The following is a 19,150-nucleotide window of genomic DNA, read 5'->3' as shown; positions in this document are numbered from 1 at the left end:
CTCTCCAGGTTGGTGGAGAAGTCCTGCCTCAAGTGGAGGAGTTTAAGTATCTCGGGATCTTGTTCACGAGTGAGGGAAGGATAGAGCGTGAGATCGACAGGTGGATCGGTGCAGCCTCCGCAGTGATGCGGTCGCTTTACCGGTCCGTCGTGGTTTAGAAGGAGCTGAGCCAAAAGGCGAAGCTCGCAATTTACCAGTCGATCTACGTTCCGACTCTCACCTATGGTCATGAACTTTGGGTAATGACCGAAAGAACAAGATCACGGATACAAGCGGCCGAAATGAGTTTCCTTTGCAGCTCCCTTAGAGATAGGGTGAGAAGCACAGTCACTCGGGAGGAGCTCGGAGTAGAGCCGCTGCTCCTCCACATCGAGAGGAATCAGCTGAGGTGGCTCGGGCATCTTTTTTGGATGCCTCCTGGACGCCTCCCTGGGGAGGTGTTCCAGGCATGTCCCCCCGGAGGAGCCCCGGGGAAGACCCAGGACACGCTAGAGGGACTATGTCTCTCGGCTGGCCTGGGAACACCTCGGTGTTCTTCCCAAGGAGCTGGCCGAGGTGTCTGGGGAAAGGGAAGTTTGGGCTTCCATGCTCAGACTGCTGCCTCCACAACCCGGCCCCAGATAAAGTGGAAGAAGACGAGATGATATACATAACCCTTTATTAGCGTGCCATGTGAAAATGAGCAGAGCCAAAATACCGTAAATAGCCAAAATAATGTTTTGAATTTGAATTCTTACTTGTGGAAGGTGAGCATGTTTTTTTCTGAGCACCAGCATCTTTTTTCATTTGTTCCCAAGGAGGAGAGTGTATGCTGCCACAGGTGACCACCTAGAGAAAAAGCGCTGGACCCAGCATCTTTTTTCACAGTGCTCCGCCATTTTTGTGTGGCCACTCCAAGCACTTTGAGCTGCTCTTTTTCAGACAAACAATTGTACTGTTGCTCCTTTTGAGGCAACCAATCAAACGGCAGTTAGAGTGTTGACATGTTTCAAACTATTTTTTGATTAAGCACTCTCCAGCATCCTGCTAGCGGTTTTCTGCCAGAAAAAACACCCTTACTGTCTCGCAGGGGAAAATGAAACAAAACTAAGCTGACTTTACCTGCAATTCTATTTCATTTTATTTTGTGCTGCATTGTTCATTGTAGTTTTTATTTAGTATTCCCATTTTTGAAAATCGTTGTTTTTATTTTAATTTCAGTTAAGGAAATTGTTTTTTCACTGATTTCTTAGTTTGCATTAACTATATTAACCCTGATGCTGAGTAACTTCCTCATACTTAATTCCAACAAGACAGAGGTATTCTAGTAGGGACACAAGCAGTTAAAAGTAAGCTGTGTGATTGTATAATGATGCTGGATGACCTTTCTATTACAGCATGTGAAAGACCTTGGTGTGATTGTTGACTCCAGTCTCTAGTCTGAAGCTCAAGTGGATAATATTACTAGGATAACCTATTTTCATCTCAAAACCATTGCTTAGCTGAGAAACATAATTTAAAAATAGATAAAAAACTAGCTCAAAGTAAAATTTGGCACTGATAATAAAATACTACTTAAGACCTACAACACACTGGATGGTTTTGCTCCACACAGTACCTGAGCAAAACTATGGTCTGTTATCATCCACCATGCCTAATTTGAGCAAAAGGTGCAAATTCTTTGTAATACCTGGCATAATAAAGACTATAGCATGGGACAATAACTTTTCCCTACAGAGATCCCAAGCTATTAGACTTCTAGTTAGTCTTTGGGACTAAGACACAGTCTCAATTTTTAAAACTGCTCTCTTGTTCTCTCTCTTTGCTGAGCTATACATGCACTCCTTCTTTTTAATGTGATCTCTGTACCTGGACCTGACACTCCTGCTATAGCACCTCTTGCTCTCCAAGCCTTCCAGATTCATCCTGACACTTGTTCTGTTTGGATCTTCTGAAATTGTGACCCTTTCTTTGTGCCCAATGGATAATCACACATTTAGACTTGTACCTTAGAACCATAGACTAATCCTATTATCAGGTGTCACTCAGAAAAGGAAGGGTTCCCTTTTGAGTCTGGCTCCTCTTCTGGTTTCTTCCTTATGTTTTCTCAGGAACATTTTCCTTGCCACATTCAGCTCTGGCTTGTTCATTATGAAAATGAATACAAATCATTGTGTCAAGCATCATACAAATAAAATTGAATTGAATTGAATATACCTGTTCATCTTTGTGACACATCTCGTACTGCAGGATCATCTGACGGCTGATCTGGCTACCATGATAAACGATTACATTAATCTCCGTCCATGTGCGGAACTCTCTCTCCCAGTTTGTAATGGTGGATAGAGGAGCGATGATTAGGAAGGGACCTCTCAAACCCATAAGGAAGACCTCATAGAGGAATGTTATGGACTGGATGGTTTTTCCAAGGCCCATTTCATCAGCTAAGATACAATTTTTCCTAGAAAGGAAGATGATGTGATGCAATTTTTTTAATTACATTTGACAAATTAATTTTGTGTATGAGTGTTACTGTTAATAATTAAGTCCACCTAAAATTGTAATTTCCTAGTACTGTCATACCTATTTGAGAGTAAAGTTGCTTTTAACTTGTATTCTAAGATATACACTCACTGAACACTTTATTAGGAACACCTATATGCCTACTCATTCATGCAGTTATCTAATCAGCAAATCATGTGGCAAGCAGTGCAATGTATAAAATCATGCAGATATGGGCCAGTAGCTTTGGGTAATGTTCACGCCAACCATCAGAATGGGGAAAAATATGATCTCAGTGATTTTGACTGTGGCATGATTGTTGGTGCCAGATAGGCTAGTTTGAGTATTTCTATAACTGCTGATCTCCTGGGATTTTCATGTACAGCAGTCCCTTGAGTTTACTCAGAATGGTGCAATATCGAAAAAACATAGTGAGCATCAGTTCTGCAAACAGAAATGCCTTATTGATGAGAGAGGCTAACAGAGAATGGCCAGACTGGTTCAAGCTAACAGAAAGGCTACAGCAACTTGGATAACCACTCTGTACAATTGTGTTGAGCAGAAAAGCATCTCAGAATGCACAACACTTCGAACCTTGAGGCAGATGGGCTACAACTGCTGAAAACCATGTTGGGTTCCAAATCTGTCTGCTAAGAACAAAAAGCCAAGGCTTCAGTAGGCAAAGGCTCACCAAAACTGGACAGCTGAAGACTGGAAAAAGTAGCCTGGTCTGATGAATCTCAATTTCTGCTGAGGCACACAGATGGTAGGGTCAAAATTTGGCACCAACAGCATGAATCCATAGACCCAACCTATTTTGTGTCAACAGTCCAGGCTGGTAGAGGTGTTGTAATGGTGTTCGAAATGTTTCTTTCCTAATAAATTGTTCAGTGAGTGTAGATAGCTCATTTTTATTTTGAACACCAATCTTGCCAAAATGTACTTTCAAACAGTGAGGCTGAAAAGAACTATTGCCTTAGTTTGTCAGTGACAGGCAATTTGGTTCAAACTTTAGAAGCTTTCAAAGAGTATGATTTTTGTGAAACCAAGTCCATTATTACCTATTGTACCAATTGAAAAGGAGCCAATTCATGCCTTCTAGCTGGTATTCTCTGAGTTGGTTGCCATTTCTGTATTCACGAGACTTTTCAAGCTTTTGCCACTGCTCTGGTGAAGGCCTCTCCTACAGTGACACAATGAGAGGAAGTATATAAATATTGAGAAATATTTTAGAGTATAGCATTACATATAGGAAGACACTGCATTACATGTAATGCTGTGTTAGTTACAAAAATGCATTATCTATAGGTAAAATAAAAATGTAAAATGTGAACAGAACCATGTGTCTTCATGATACACTCTGGACGCAAATTCAGTTCAGATGAATTCAATGCAAAATCTTACAACAGGTGTGCGTTCTGGTATTTTCTTGAGCTCTTCAAACTCACGAATCTTCACGGGGTCTACATCCTCCTGCAGTTCCCACGTGCTTTCCTCATAGGATAGAGAACACCATTTTACCAGGTAGTGTGTCACCTCCTGCTAGTACACATGCAATGACTTCTAACAGCAGTCTAAGACACAGATTGTATTCATACTTTATTACTACGACAATGATACTCCCCTCTCCAGTTTCTGTGTCTGTAGTGATCGCGATCTCCAAAACCCGATCTACTTCAACATAGTCTGGATTAAAGAGGTCTTCATCCAGCTAGAAAGGTTGAAAATAATATTAATGACACAGAGCACCATAAAAAATACAATTAATTTAAAAACACCACCTAAGTAACTTAAAAATGCTATGGCTAACAATACATGGAAACTTGCACGTGAACACCCATAACTGCACTTCATTCTAAATGTTATTTTTGTTGTCACAAATTCATGCATTTTCATTACATTTAGGATTCAGTTATATTTATTTTTTGAGCATGTTCCATATTATAACAATACATGCCAGATAGTTTTTCTATATAAAAATCAGCATATTAAAAAGGTTAAACTACTTTGGTTCATGCATATCTACACACAATACACACAGACAATGAACCTGAGTAATGAATTAACAAATTTATATATACAATTTGCAGAAAGTCAACCTTACCTCTGAGAAAATATGCTTCATTTGTGCGTGTTTGTTCCTGAAGCGCTTGATTTTTTGGTGGATACGTGGGTCCTTTTCCAGCTCCTCCAATGTTGCCCATTTACAGTGAAGGTAGGAACTAGCAACAAAAGCAACAAAGCAGCAGCACACAGCATTTTATATTCTATTGCTGAAATATGCCCTCATTTCTTATATGGTGCAAATTAATTTACAGGATAAGGGCAAGATATCTGGCATATCAAAATCTGAGAAATTAGCTTTGTTCCAACTGGTCTCATGATACTGACAGAAAAATGTATTGAATATTGGACCAAATTTATAGGAGTAGAATAAAAAAAATGCTTTAATTCAATTTCACAATAGCTGACACCCTGTTTAGCAAATCACAAGTTCCTTACATGAAGAACTCTCAGCGCCTTTCAGGGAATCAAGAAAAAGAAGAAATATGATTGCAGTTATGAACAGTTTTGCTAATTTGTAAATTATAGCGCGCGCACGCGCACACACACAGTCATTGGAGTATTAAAAATGTTTTTAAAAAATCATGGCATCCCTTAGGACAAGGATATTTACTCATCTACAATGTTTGGTCAAAATCCATCACATCATTGCTGAGATATGCCTTCACATCATGTTTGGTGACTTCACGGTTAAATTCATTTGGGCATTATAAATGAACCATCCATCATAAAAAAAATAAATAAATAAATAAATAAATAAATAAATAAAAATTTAAAAAATTCTGAGAAACAACTTTATTCTAGGTTGGTTTCCTGGAACTCTCTTCCAAATTGGTTATTGGACAAAAACTTGTAGAAGAGAAGAAAAGTGTAAAAAAAAAAAGAAAAAAGTACAATTCAAAATCACTGACTTTGTTTGAGAAATAACAAATTCATTACATCAAGAACACTCAGTATCATCAAGGGAAGCAACAGAACCAAAACTCTTGATTGGATGTTGAGTGGTTCAGAAGGTATGAGCAGTTTTACGGATTTGTGAATTACAGCACCACCTAGAGGTGAACATAAATAAACCTTCTTGAAGTCTCTTGGGGTGAGGTCCTTCAGTTATCTACAAAGTGTGGTCAGAATAGGTCACATGGTTACTGAGATATCCCTTCATTTCCTGCTTGGTGACTTTGCTATCAAATTAATTTGCATATTATGAACAAATCATCCTGTATTATAAAAATCAGAGAAACAACTTTTTGGAGATGATTTCACAATGCTGTGGTACACATTTGATGATAACTGGACAAAATGTGAAGGAGGAGGAGCGGAAAAAAAAGGTTTTGCTGATGGAAAATCCAATATGGCAGAACACCATAACACCTGGGTGTCTGTTTCTATGATACTGTGTTGCAGAGAGCAGCTTCTTTCGACTTGGAGCAATTGCTAAAATAAAAACATTTATTTCCTTACATGAACTGGAGAAAAAGAAAGCACATGTTTAAATTAAATCTCTTATAGACTGTGGTGATGGCTTCAATATATGTTTTCATAAGTCCTGCATAGTTACTTAGCTACTTTTTATGAAAAAGAAAGTAAACATCTTTAAATTTAATCTCTTCTAGACTACTGTAATGGCTTGCATATAAGCGTTAATAAGTCCTCTTTATGTCTGTGAAGGTTCTTAGTCATCCAGGTCATAGTAAAACTCTAGGTGCTAAAGAAGGCATCCTGCTTGACCTCTGCCTGACCACTGCCTATTTCCAGTTCAACAAATGTTTCTATAGACAGAAGCATGGATGTGCCATGGGCTCACCAGTGTCCCCTATAGTGGCTAATCTATACATGGAGGAAGTGGAAAACAAAGCTTTGACCACTTTTTCAGGAGTCGCTTCCAGCCACTGGTTCAGGTATGTGGACGACACCTGGGTTAAAATCAAAACCCATGAGGTGGAAGCCTTCACAGAGCACATTAATGCAGTGGATATCAACAACAAGTTCACTTGGGAGGACATCAGGGGAAACAACCTAGCCTTTTTGGACTGCGGCATGTACATCAAACAAGACAGAAGCCTTAGCACTGAGGTCTACTGGAAACCCACACACACAGACCAGTACATACTGTTTGACTCTCACCACCCACTGGAACACAAATTGGGGGTCATTAGGGCCTTACATCACAGAGTTTAGAACATTCCTGCAATGGTAGAGGGAAAAGAGAAGGCGCAAAAACACATCAAGGAAGCACTTCAGAAGTACGGGTATCCCAACTGGGCTTTCATCAAGACCAGAAAAAGAAACATAATGGACAGGGAAGAAAACAGCAAAAAACGCAAGAACATTGTCATTCCCTACATTTCTGGACTATCTGAGAAACTCAGGAGGATCTTCTACAAACACAATATTCCTGTACATTTCAGACCCAGTAACACTCTGACACAGAAATTGGTCCACCCTAAGGACAGAATACCCAGACACAAACAGGACAACGTAGTGTACACAATTCAATGCAGTGAGGAATGCACGGACCTGTACATTGGGGAAACGAAACAACTGCTTCATTGGCGCATGGCTCAACACAGGAGAGTCAGTTCCTCAGGCCAGTACTCTGCAGTCTATCTTCATCTCAGTAACAAAGGACATTCATTTCAGGACTGCAACGTACACATTTTAGCCAGAGAAGACTGGTGGTTTGAAACAGTAGTAAAAGAAGCCATCTTCACCAACCTGGAACGACCATCACTGAACAGAGGAGGTGGTCTGAGACACCACTTATCAGCCACCTACAATGCAGTCTTTGGTACACTTCCCAGAAAACTGAATATATATGCACACTAAAGGCCAATTTATGCTGACAACACAGTCCTTGCAGATGGCGTCACAGATGGCGCCTGCGTAGCCCCCCCCCCTTCGCAGACACTCTGCACGCACCTCCCAAAAATTGTGACCACCGCAGAAGCGTCACAGACAAGAGGGCTCTGATTGGTCCACTCTACATCTGCTGTACACGCACTTCCGCTTCCCTACTTTCCCGGTTTGTTTTGTTTTCACTACTGCCATTTTTAAAAACACGAGCGAAGATGGAGCAGCACGAAGAGCGGTTGATCGAGGAAGTGAGGAAGTACGTACATCTATACGACTCCAGTTCTAGTCATTATAAGTAACCGGAGGATAAACACTCCACTAACCACACCCACCAACTACTCCTAGCGATTTTGCGACTTCGCGCCCCCTTGTGTTGTGGCGGTGAATAACATCACGCACGCCTATTACTCCCCGCTCAACGATAAATTACAACTGTCTGCGAAAAGCTATCTGCGAAAGCCTTGTCGCAAGAGCATGCAGAGGCCCTAATACTCAGCTGACTTCAATGATTCACATGATGGCAGAGAGAGCCAATGACCCACAGATCATCCTGACTCTCTAGGCTGCCAATACTGTTCACACCCAGCCCCCAGTGACCTACACCTACAGGATGACTCAATGACCTATGTGACCTCAACAACTCTCCTTCGGCTTGCTTTTGGTCCACTGGAGAATAAATACCTGGAACTCCCCACTACTCAGACAGAACTGAAGAAGCCTTTCGGATGAGAGGTGAAAGGTCTTCAAGAATTTCAAGCAAGTCCAAGTCCTCTTTACTTACACTTAGTATAGAATACTGTTGCTCAGCTGCTCAGTGAGGTACTAAGCAGCACCAGCTCCCCGTCCATTACAGGACCAGTTTAAGGTTTTTTTTTTTTTTAATGTTATCAAAATTTTGTATCTCCCCATCATCAGTGGTATACTAAAGGCTCATTTACAGTATGCTCCATTTATGTCCAAAAATAAGTAAGTCTGTTTCAAATGATATAATGGTCACTGCCCAAATACTAGTGCATCTCAAACAATTAGAATATTGTGAAAAAGTTTTTTTTTGTAATTTAATTCAAAAAGGTAAACTTTCATATATTCTATATTCATTACATGTAAAGTGAAATATTTCAAGTCTTTTTTTGTTTTTGTTTTAATTTTGATGATTATGGCTTCTGGCTCATGAAAATCAGAAATCCAGTATCTCAAATTATTAGAATACTTCCTAACACCAATCAAAAAAGGATTTACAATACAGAAATGGCCAACTTCTGAAAAGTATGTTCATTTACACACTCCCAATACTTTGTTGGGGCTCCTTTACCATGAATTACTGCAGCAATGCATCATGGCATGGAGGCGATCAGTCTGTGGCACTGGTAAGGTGTTATTGAAGCCCAGGTTGCTTTGATAGCAGCCTTCAGCTCGTCTGTATTTTTAGGTCAGGTGATTCTCATCTTCCTCTTGACAATACACCATAGATCCTCTATGTAATATCATGGTCAGCAAACCATTTGATGGTAGTTTTGACACTGTGGGCAGGTACTAAGTCCTGCTGGAAAAGGAAATCAGCATCTCCATAAAGCTTGTCACGAAGGGCTCTAAAATCTCCTGGTAGACAGCTGCATTGACTTTGGACTTGACAAAACATAGTGGACCAAAATCAGCAGATGACATGGCACCACAAATCATCATAGACTGTGGAAACTTCACACTGGACTTCAAACACCTTGGATTCTGTGCCTCGCCACTCTTCTTCCAGACTCTAGAACCTTGATTTCCAAATGAAATACAAAATTTACTTTCATCTGAAAAGAGGATTTTGGACCACTGAGCAACAGTCCAGTTCTTTCTCTCCTTAGCCCAGGTAAGATGCTTCTAACATTGTCTCTGGTTCAGAAGTGGCTTGATATTAGGAATGCGATAGTTGTAGCCCCTGCCCTGAAGACATCTGTGCATGATGGCTCTTGATGCACTGACACCCACCTAAGTCCACTCTTTGTGAAGCTCTCCCAAGTTCTTGAATCGATGTTTCTTGACAAGCCTCTCAATTTTGTGGTCATCCCTGTTGCTTGTGCACCTTTTCCAGCAAGCCTTTTAAGCAATGACCTTCTGTGGCTTACCCTCCTTGTGGAGGGTGTCAATGACTGTCCTTTGGACAACTGTCAAGTCAGTAGTCTTCCCCATGATTGTGGTTGCGTGTACTGAAATAGAGTGAGGGATACACTGTATTTATACTATTTTACTCAAGCTTGAAATGAAATACTCTCATATTTTGAGATTTTTTGCGCTGTAGGCCATAATTATCAAAATTAAAATATATGCTTGAAACATTTTAGTTTATGTGTAATGAGTCTAGAATACATTAAATTTTCACTTTCTTAAATAACTGTTGGAAATTATTCAACTTTTTCATGATACTGTAATTGAGATGAACTAGTACTTCCATACCACCTTTAAGATGGCATGGATGTTAAGCAATACATCCACTAGAGGGCAGCTCAGAGTTAGAGTTAAGAAAGAAGCAAAATCAGAGGCAGCCTTGTTGACATCATATTTAAGTCTAAAATTTCTTACTAAATTGCATAAACTCTCCTCAAAAAGTTCAGCAATTTTAAAAATTTCTCCATTGTGTCTCATTTGAACTATTGGCAACACTGCCCCCACAATTTCCAGTCATACTTCCCCAGTTCATCCATATCTGTAAGTTTTCAGAAAATGTGCACAAATATGGTTGGACTTAACACAGAGTACGGACAGAAGGCTCCATCCATATCCATATACGTATTTAACGGTGAGCATAAATGAGCCTTAATGCTGCATTCGACTTGTAAGTGGTAATTTGACGTTGCAGGGGCTTTTACTGAGTGCAGGTTGGGAATTATAAGTTGCAACTAAATTTACTTTTATTGAATAGTGGAGAATTATTGGCATTTAAACACTGGGTGATTCATTCAAACCTGTGACATCATGTAGTAAACATGATGCTTCCTCCCTGCTCAGGTGGGCAAAGTCTTTTTTTTTTTTAAAGACTTCCTTCTCAGATTCAGACCACTGATTTACAAATTCAGGGACTGGGGTAGCCATTGCAAAATACAAATTTTGTGTTTTCAAAACCATTTCTGTGTTGATTTGAATGTATATTTGGTAGTTTTGCAAGGTACATTTTAGAAAGTAAATACCATTATTAAAAAAAAAAAAAGAATGAAATAATTTTTGACGGAACATAAGTAGTTTCCACCAATTTTACCATTAGAGTTAGGCATTAGACTTACAAATTTCTGTACTTAACATAAAACTCCTCTGACTCTTCAACTGGTTCTCCAGGGAAAGTCTAAAATGATGGGAAATATAAAATAAATGAGGAACATGTTATTAAACACTTCAAATACTACATTAAAACAGCTATTAAAACAATCCAAAAAAGAAGAAAGGCTACCTCCTTCTTAATAGTCCGTACAGAAAGAATCTTTTCAATGATGTTGGCTTCATCTTCAGGGGGTTCCTGAGACAAAAAAGAAAAGCTATACATTATGATATAGTAATTATACATTTTCCACTACAAAAAAAGTCAGTAATGTGGGTTTCCATAAGCAAGTTAGGTTACAAATGTAGAGGTAGATGAGGCATTTTGTTTGTGTCTGCTGAGGATAATATAAAATCAAGTTAAGGTAATTCCAACTAAGATACTATAAAGATGAAGGACAAGATTAAAATGGAAATACACTAATATATTATATGTATACGAGTGACTGGGAAATATAAATACTGGGAATATAAATACTGGGAAATATACCACTCATATTTTTCATCCAAGATACATCCAAGACATGGAGATTCAAAACCGTGACATAAATCTCTATATGCCACTTGTGAGGAAGTCAATGAATTATCTTGATAAAGTTGGGTACTTTTTGTTTGTGAATGTGTCTATATAATAAAAAGAACATCACACCTTGGCTTAAAGATATGAAGTTTATCTTCTTGTGTTGAAAAACTTGCATTTTTCACGTTGCTCCAAAATCTCAATGTACTTTTCTGTATTAGTGCTGCCATCACAGAAGTGTAAGTTACCTTTGCCAAGGGCACTGGACACAACCACATACCATGACAGACCCTGGCTTTTGGACTTGTTGCTGGTGAAAGTCTGGATGGCCTTTTTTGTCTTTAATCCAGAGCACATGGCGTCTATTTCTTACAGAAAAAAACCTGGAATACTCATTTGTCTGAACACAATACATGTTTCCACTGTGTGGCAGTCTATCTCAAATGCATTTGAGACCAGAGAAATCAGCAGAACCTCTGGAAACAATTAACATAAGGCTTCCCATTTTCACAGTTTTAACTGGAATTTTTGGATGTAATCTTATGTACTTACTGTTTTTTTGACAAACAGCCGATGAATAAGTTGAGAATTTGCCGGTAAAGTCATGGTAATTTCTTTCAAAAATCTGGCTTCATGGAAGGTCACTGAACTCAGACCTGCTTCTGATTTGTCAAAAAATTCATACAATTCGGACTTTTAGTTTGGTGGCATTTGAGATTTGAATTATGGGTGGTTTAAGCTGTGGGGCTACGCAGTGTCATGATATCATGCTTGAATAACTTTCTGTATTTCAAACTTCAAGCAAAGACCAGGAGTATTTCTGTGACGTAATGTAAGATTTGTATTATTGTTTACACTTAACATTTTCATAAAGTTGAAATTAGGCTCCTTGCTCCTGGAAAATTTACATTTTTGGAGTGACCCTGTGCTTACTTGAAAAGATGTAATGTACAATACAAATGATGGCTGGGTGTGCAATGCTACTGTAACTAATGTTTTTGATTAAACCTTATTTCCATTTCTTAGCTCTTTGTGGCTAAATTTAGCTAGCTAGCTAAACACAACCTGTTGGCTAGCAAAAACACTCTGCTTGCCCACTAGAGCGGTACATATGTTATTCAGTTTGCTCTTCAATATTAGAGCTATCCCCATTTAAAAACTGTGGTCAGGTATAGGTATTCATGTACAGGTAATCTTTTTGATTTTTGGTACTATTCTAAATCATGTTAAATAATAAGACTAGTTATATGAAAATGTAACAAGCACGTGATTCTGCATGTGTACATTTGTGAAAGTGGGCGGGAAGGCAGAAGTATTTCAGATGTATGATAAAAAAGAATGGTGGGAGACACTGCAGTTACCTCTGCTTGCCAAGCAAGGGTAGAGGAGGAGAGAGTGGGAATTCGCTCTGTTCCCAGCACAGCAATGGTCTCACCATCATCATCCACAACCTTAAAATCTAGATCTTCATTGTATTTCCTACGCTTCACCTGACGCCCTGATCTCCTCTTCTACAGACAGGTGAAAGACATAAAGAACAAGACCAATGAAAGTTTGAGAGTCAGTGAGTCACCAGAGAGAAAGGGACGAAGAAAGAAGTAAGAACATATGCAAAAGGAGTGATAGAAGGAGAGAGAGAGAGAAGCCAATTTCTCTGTTGTCAGATCAGAAAGCCAATTTCTTGGTTGTCAGATCAGACCCTAAGAAGTCATTTTCATCTACTCTGCCACTTTTGTCATATTTACGTAGGTGCTAAATTCTTTCTTCACACAGATTTACACACACACAACAAAGCAACAGCATACAAACCAGGAAAGACAGAAGCTAGGTAAAGGTTCTGCCTTTTAATAATCAATGTCTAGGAGACAAAACAGCATTAAATGAAATGCATGGAAAGAATGAACTGCAGGAATGACAAAGAAAACATGTACTCACAGTGTTGTCCATAGGGTCTGTGCTCTCTTCTCCTGTAGCCAGTGTACAAAGTGAGGCCGTATCATCGCTCTCGGCCGCTTCCTGCGGTGCATCACTTTTCCGCTTCCCTTTTTTCCTTTTCTCCAGGGGGACAACATTCTGCTCTCTGCACAATATGGGTAAAATGAGTTAGAATAAAATTAATAGAATATGAAACTTTATGTACAGTATCACATGTATCATATAATTATGTATCTTAAGTATGAAGCTTTATCGTATCATAGTGGCATCATACTAGAGATTAATGACCAGGGTTGTTTCTAACGAAAGCAGATAAAAGCTTGACACGTCTTTAATTCTAGTATTATACCACACTGCTGAATTCTTAAATTTGACTGGTCAGAAGGTGCTAATTAACTTTTTAATAATAATAGCACAGCTTTGACAGTAGTGGTGGCTGTAATTCACAGGTTTATACCAACGGGCTCATTCTAATATGATAAGAAAAAAGAGCGGGGTGAAAGAAAAATTGATTTCATAGTTGAGACCAAGGGTTTACAAATGCCTAGGCTAAAGACATTCAAAATAAATTTTTCATAACTCCACACATTTATTTTGCTGTATTAAGTCAAATAATTATTTCCATCAGAGGTAATTTCAAAAGAACAGCAAAGATTTATTGCAGCTTTTCAGCTTTTTTTTCAGATATTCAGCGGGTTAAAAACATTTCGTTTGTATTTGCATTGCATTTTAATTGCTTGAACTTGGATCAAATGCTTGGGATAGCCTTCCACAAGCTTCTCACAATACTTCTGGGCATTTTTGCTCATTCCTCCCGACAGGTGGAACATACTTTCATACCTGATGCTTCAGGAAAAGTCACACAGAATTCATGAAGTCAATTTCCAAAGTAATGACTGAATATTTCACTGATTACAACAATATGGATGGGCATTTGAATCTGATGGCCATCTCTATTTATTTGAGCCAGAATATACAGATAAATAGCGCAGAGAAATTGAAGAGAGGACAGAGAGATAGGAGCACTCTTCACTTTCATACCTGACGATTTCAACTCCTTCTCCAGTACTTTTCTAGTTTCTATTGGCCTTCAGTTGAACCTTTTGGACCAAAGTTCATTCATCCTTGGGAGATAATTTGTGCCTCTTTCTTGAAAGATGCAGTGTCTCTGTGGTCTCAATACTTTTATATTTGCATACAATCATTTTATATAGATGCTCACGGTTGCTTCAACTGTTTGGAAATTGCTCCTAACCAGACTTGTGGACATTTTTTTTCCCTGTAGTCTTGGCTAAGTTGCTTGGATTGTCCCACTGTATTAAGGGCAAAAAGACACTGTCTCTCAAGTAGGACCCCTAACAGCTATAGCTGCACTCCCAATTAATTCCTAATTATAACTGGCCAATTAAAAGCTTTTAAAGGGAAAATTCTGGGATTTTTCTAACCTGGGCCCAATTTTTTTAAACTCTTTGGATCCAAATATTTACTCAAGACAAAAATGATTGAAAAAACATTTGAGACAAAAATGACTCCAGTATTGAGTTAGAATGTTACAACCAGTAACTGCAAAATGGTTATACAATGTAATCCTATGGGGAAATAATCCACATCAGAGTAAACCACTTCTTTTCACCACTGACAGACTCATATTATAATTGTCTGACAATGTGAAAAAAAAATCCATACAGAGATACATCTGTCTCTTGACCTTAATAACTGTAAAGAAACTGGAGAAAATGACTGTTTCTAGAGCCATTGTTTTACTTTTCTCTTCTTCCGGTCTCAGATACAGCACCTCATGCAGTGCATGTAGTTGATTATTGCACAGGGGCTGTTTTCTGATGTTTACAAAAGGAGAAGTCATGCAGAATTCATAATTTATTTCTAAAGTAATAACCAAATATTTGTAAACATCAGAAAACCCACATGCAATAAGCCTCTGAAATCTTATGGGAGTTAGCCTGTTGCTGGAAGGCAACAGTGTAAATATGAGTGAAAGAATGGAGTCATGTTACAGAGTTGAACCATAGCACCATAGCTTACTGTGATCTAACATAAATAATTTAAAAAAAGCATCATGTTAGCCCATTTCCAAATTGTAGCAACAAAATATGTCGCAGCACTTTTCTAGGTTTTCACAGACTGCTTTTAGGGGACAGAGACACACTTAAGTTGTGGCTAGATGTGCTAGGATGGATGTAAACACACGTGTTCATACAATGGACCTTGCAGACTGTTTGCAGTGACCATTTTTATTGGGATAACTACTGCCAAACAGATAGGAGAAGAAATACTACACCAAAACACCTTTTCTTGAAGAAAACTACTGTTCTAACAGTGGAGAGACCTGCTGCAAACATAGTGGATGTAAAGTCAGCTAAAGTTATTTTGTTGACCTTACATGGAATACACATGAAAGCAAAGCAGGATAATGTCAAAAAGCATTCACTCACTAAGCTGGTTGTTTGTAAAAATGATGTTTTGAGCCATATATATATATATATATATATATATATATATATATATATATATATATATATATATATATGTGTGTGTGTGTGTGTGTATGAACACACACACACACATATACACACAGCTATGGAAAAAATGATGTGACCACTTCATTTTTTCCTTAATTCAGCATCTCTACGTAGGGCAGCCATTTCATTCCAGTGTCTTGCTGGAATTCCAACACAAGCACACCTCATTTTACTTAATGAGGTACTGATTAGGTGATCATCTGAACCAAATCTTACTTAATGAGGAAAAATATAAAAACCACTGCTGTGGTCAGCACTATCCTCTTGCAATTGCAAAAGCAGTGCTAGCAGTACCTTAAATTTAATTAGAATACAAAAATATCTATTCATCATGCCAAAAGAATTAAAAAGAAAAGTTGAGTGAGAAAAAGAAGGGTTCAATTCTGTGTTTACTGGCAAAGGGATACAGTGAGCGTCAGGTTGCTTCCATCCTCAAAATTTCAAAGATGACATTTCATAAGAACAAGGTCAAGCAGCAGACATCAGGGACAACAAAGTTACAGAATGGCAGACATCGAAAACGACTCTCCACTGACCAGGATGATCAACTCCTTCGAATGTCACTCAACAACCGTAGGATGATATCAAGTGACCTACAAAAAGAATGGCAAATGGCAGCTGGGATTAAGTGCACGGCAAGGACAGTTCAAAACAGGCTCCTCTGTGTGGGGCTGAAGTCATGCAAAGCTAAAAAAAAAAGCCTATCATCAATGAGAAACAAAGAAGAGCCAGGCTGAGGTTTGCTAAAGACCATAAGGATTGGACTGTAGAGGACTTGAGTAAGGTCTTCTTTGAGGAGTCCGATTTTCAACTTTTCCCATCACCTGGTCATATAATGGTTAGATGGAGACCTGGAGAGGCCTACAAGCCACAGTGTCTCACACCCATTGTGAAATTTAGTAGAGGATCGGTGATGATCTGGGGGTGCTTCAGCAAGGCTGGAATGGGACAGATTTTTGTTCATGAAGGACACATGAATCAAGCCATGTACAAGGTTATCCTGGAAGAAAACTTGCATCCTTCTGCTCTGACACTGTTCCCTAACTCTGAGGATTGGGTTTTCCAGCAGGACAGTGCTCCATGCCACACAGCCAGGCCAATCAAGGTGTGGATAGAGGACCTCAAGATCAAGACCCCATCATGACCAACCCAATCTCCAGACCTGAACCCCATTGCAAACCTCTGGAATATGATCAAGAGGAAGATGGATGGTCACAAGCCATCAAACAAAGCTGAGCTGATTGAACTTTTGGTGTGGCCACTGGATTTACCAGCTGGCATTCACAACAAGTCGCACACGACTGGCAGACATCGGTGCGAATCACTGACCAATAGAAACAAGCCATGAGATGATTGTTTTATCCTGACCCAAGTGCCCAGCCATAGGATTATGATGAGTAGTTCCCTATGTCTCTTTGGGACCAACAACTGTGTCATGTCTTCCTTAGTTAGAGTGTCCTGTGTCACTCAATATTGCCTATCCTCAATAATACAAAAATATGGAAAAGAAAGCGCAACGTTAGGTTGGAGGATTCAGCCATCAATTACTTTCACTTGGCCAAAAATGTGTCTCAGAGACTCAGCACATATCTGTTCCAATGGGAAATCCCTTAAGGGATTCCCCAGAGAGAGAGAGGAGGGCCCTTCCTACTCACCGTGTCATCATGATGCAGAGCTGATGCAGCCGGCCCTGGGACCACCTCCCCAGCTAACATTGCGGTGGGATTTCCCCATGACATACTACTACAGGACCCACCCACTACTAACTGTTTTATTAATGTTTTAAACCCCGGCCAAGCTGTTCCCAGGATAAGTGGATGGGTGAGGCTCGGACCAACAGCCGCCTCCACACTATGCTTTTCTCCCTGGAACTGAATAGTGATGGGCATTGGCAGATATCTGTGAATGTCATCGTGCACACACCTGACCTTCACCAATCATGCATTTCCCAATGCCCCGCAATGAATCAGACTTTGATGCATGGTGGTCTGTTTACAACCAGAATCCACCAAAGTCTGATTTGTAGCCCCTTAAATACTCAGAGACTCTGTATGTTCCTGCTCAATCAGGGGAAGCCTGTGGTGCATCAGGAATCCGAATCAGCAGCCCCACTTCCTTGCGGATGTGCTGATTCCGGGAAGTCCCAGCCTTCCCTCCGCGCCGACAGACCTGCCCGGGTTCACTCCTGATTTTGGTGGGCATGGATGAGTCCACCTGTAGAGAGAGAGAGGGTTAATGGCAAGACAGACACGGAAGGGAGAAGAGAAACACGATGACAGTCAAATGCGGGGACAGGTTTCAGGGTAATTGGCCCCCATTTCCATGGGCCTGGGGTAGACAAGGGGCAAGGAGACAGAGGGAGAGAGGGAGGGGGAGAAAGTGGAAATAAGCGAGAGAGGGGGAGAGAAATTGTGGGAGTGCCTGCTCTTGGAAACACCATCGGGTGATCCTCTACCAACTGATCTGCCTCCTCCTCAACGCCGCGTGGCGACACTGAATCCACGTCGAGGTCTTGCTTGGCAGTTGGGCGACGAACTGCTCCAGTGTCATGCGATTGATGACGTCCTCCAAATTGCACTCGCCTGCCCACAACCACTGTTGGCAGGCATCTCGGACCTGCTGTGTGAACGCAAACGGGTGGCCAACTTTGCTGTAGGCCAGTGTACGGAACCAGTTGTGATGCTCTTCCAGGCCGCAGCTGACTCGTTGCAGTATAGCCGGCTTCAGGTCCAAGTACTCCAGCATGCTGGTGGCCAGGAGCTGCCAAGCCACGAGCTGTGCTTTCCCTGACAGGAATGGTAACAGGCGCGCTGCCCACTGCGAGGTTGGCCAGAAGCTCACCTCCGCAACACACTCAAACAGTTTGAGAAAGGCTTCAGTGTCATCTTGAGGCCCCATCTTGACCAGCTGCACAGGAACATTGACCGCAGGAGCAATCGCTGGAGTACCCACTGACTGGACCAAGCTCCACACCACCTCCTAGTCCTTCACCTGGGGCTCACATAAGGCCTGGAAGCGCTGCACCTGCTTGTTGGATAGTGCTGTTTTGGTGCTGTTGTTGGAGGTCAGCAGTGAGGGTCTGGAGGAGCTCCTTGACTGGTTTGGACTCCATGGCAGTGTTTGTTCCTCAAGTCCCAGGTTTCAGCACCAGTGTAACAACTTTATCAGAGTGGGCAATGAAGAACTGGAGACAGATGCTGCAATTCAAGATGTGTTATTAGTTTATTGTCGCTTTTCAGTGCTATCTAGGTTCACGCACACAAACACACACGTGGGGAGATACAGCTCTCTCTCTCGGTACTGGCTATCTGAAAGACACACAGCAACACGTTAATAGACAGCTAGTAATTATACACAGGTGTACCTCATCACGTTACCTGCTAGTTCAATCTGACTCCTCACCATTCACAGCCGACGCTCAACCGCACCCCTGCTGCCACACACACACACACACACACACACA

General features: G+C 40.4%; 1 protein-coding gene across 21 annotated transcripts in view; it reads right to left on the bottom strand.

Annotated features, from left to right (window-relative positions):
* Nucleotides 1-19,150, bottom strand: part of chd6 (chromodomain helicase DNA binding protein 6) — a 379,195-nt gene that overhangs the window by 210,314 nt on the left and 149,731 nt on the right. For 17 of the 21 annotated variants that reach the window (XM_060919167.1, XM_060919164.1, XM_060919158.1 and 14 more), the window contains 9 exons: nucleotides 13,148-13,292; nucleotides 12,574-12,723; nucleotides 10,826-10,891; nucleotides 10,662-10,720; nucleotides 4,586-4,703; nucleotides 4,108-4,192; nucleotides 3,886-4,022; nucleotides 3,543-3,664; nucleotides 2,197-2,440 (listed from right to left, as the gene is read on the bottom strand). In XM_060919167.1, the coding sequence (XP_060775150.1) occupies nucleotides 2,197-2,440; nucleotides 3,543-3,664; nucleotides 3,886-4,022; nucleotides 4,108-4,192; nucleotides 4,586-4,703; nucleotides 10,662-10,720; nucleotides 10,826-10,891; nucleotides 12,574-12,723; nucleotides 13,148-13,292 (1,126 nt within the window). Of the gene's footprint in view, nucleotides 1-2,196; nucleotides 2,441-3,542; nucleotides 3,665-3,885; nucleotides 4,023-4,107; nucleotides 4,193-4,585; nucleotides 4,704-10,661; nucleotides 10,721-10,825; nucleotides 10,892-12,573; nucleotides 12,724-13,147; nucleotides 13,293-17,342; nucleotides 17,902-19,051; nucleotides 19,121-19,150 lie in introns of all 21 variants that reach the window. The other 4 variants (XM_060919177.1, XM_060919175.1, XM_060919176.1 and 1 more) reach the window with 4 other exon arrangements.

This window comes from Neoarius graeffei, chromosome 4 (assembly GCF_027579695.1).
Source record: "Neoarius graeffei isolate fNeoGra1 chromosome 4, fNeoGra1.pri, whole genome shotgun sequence".
Classification (NCBI taxonomy): domain Eukaryota; kingdom Metazoa; phylum Chordata; class Actinopteri; order Siluriformes; family Ariidae; genus Neoarius; species Neoarius graeffei.
The sequence above is the reverse complement of the archived record's forward strand: the minus strand, read 5'-3'. Positions and strand labels throughout refer to the sequence as shown.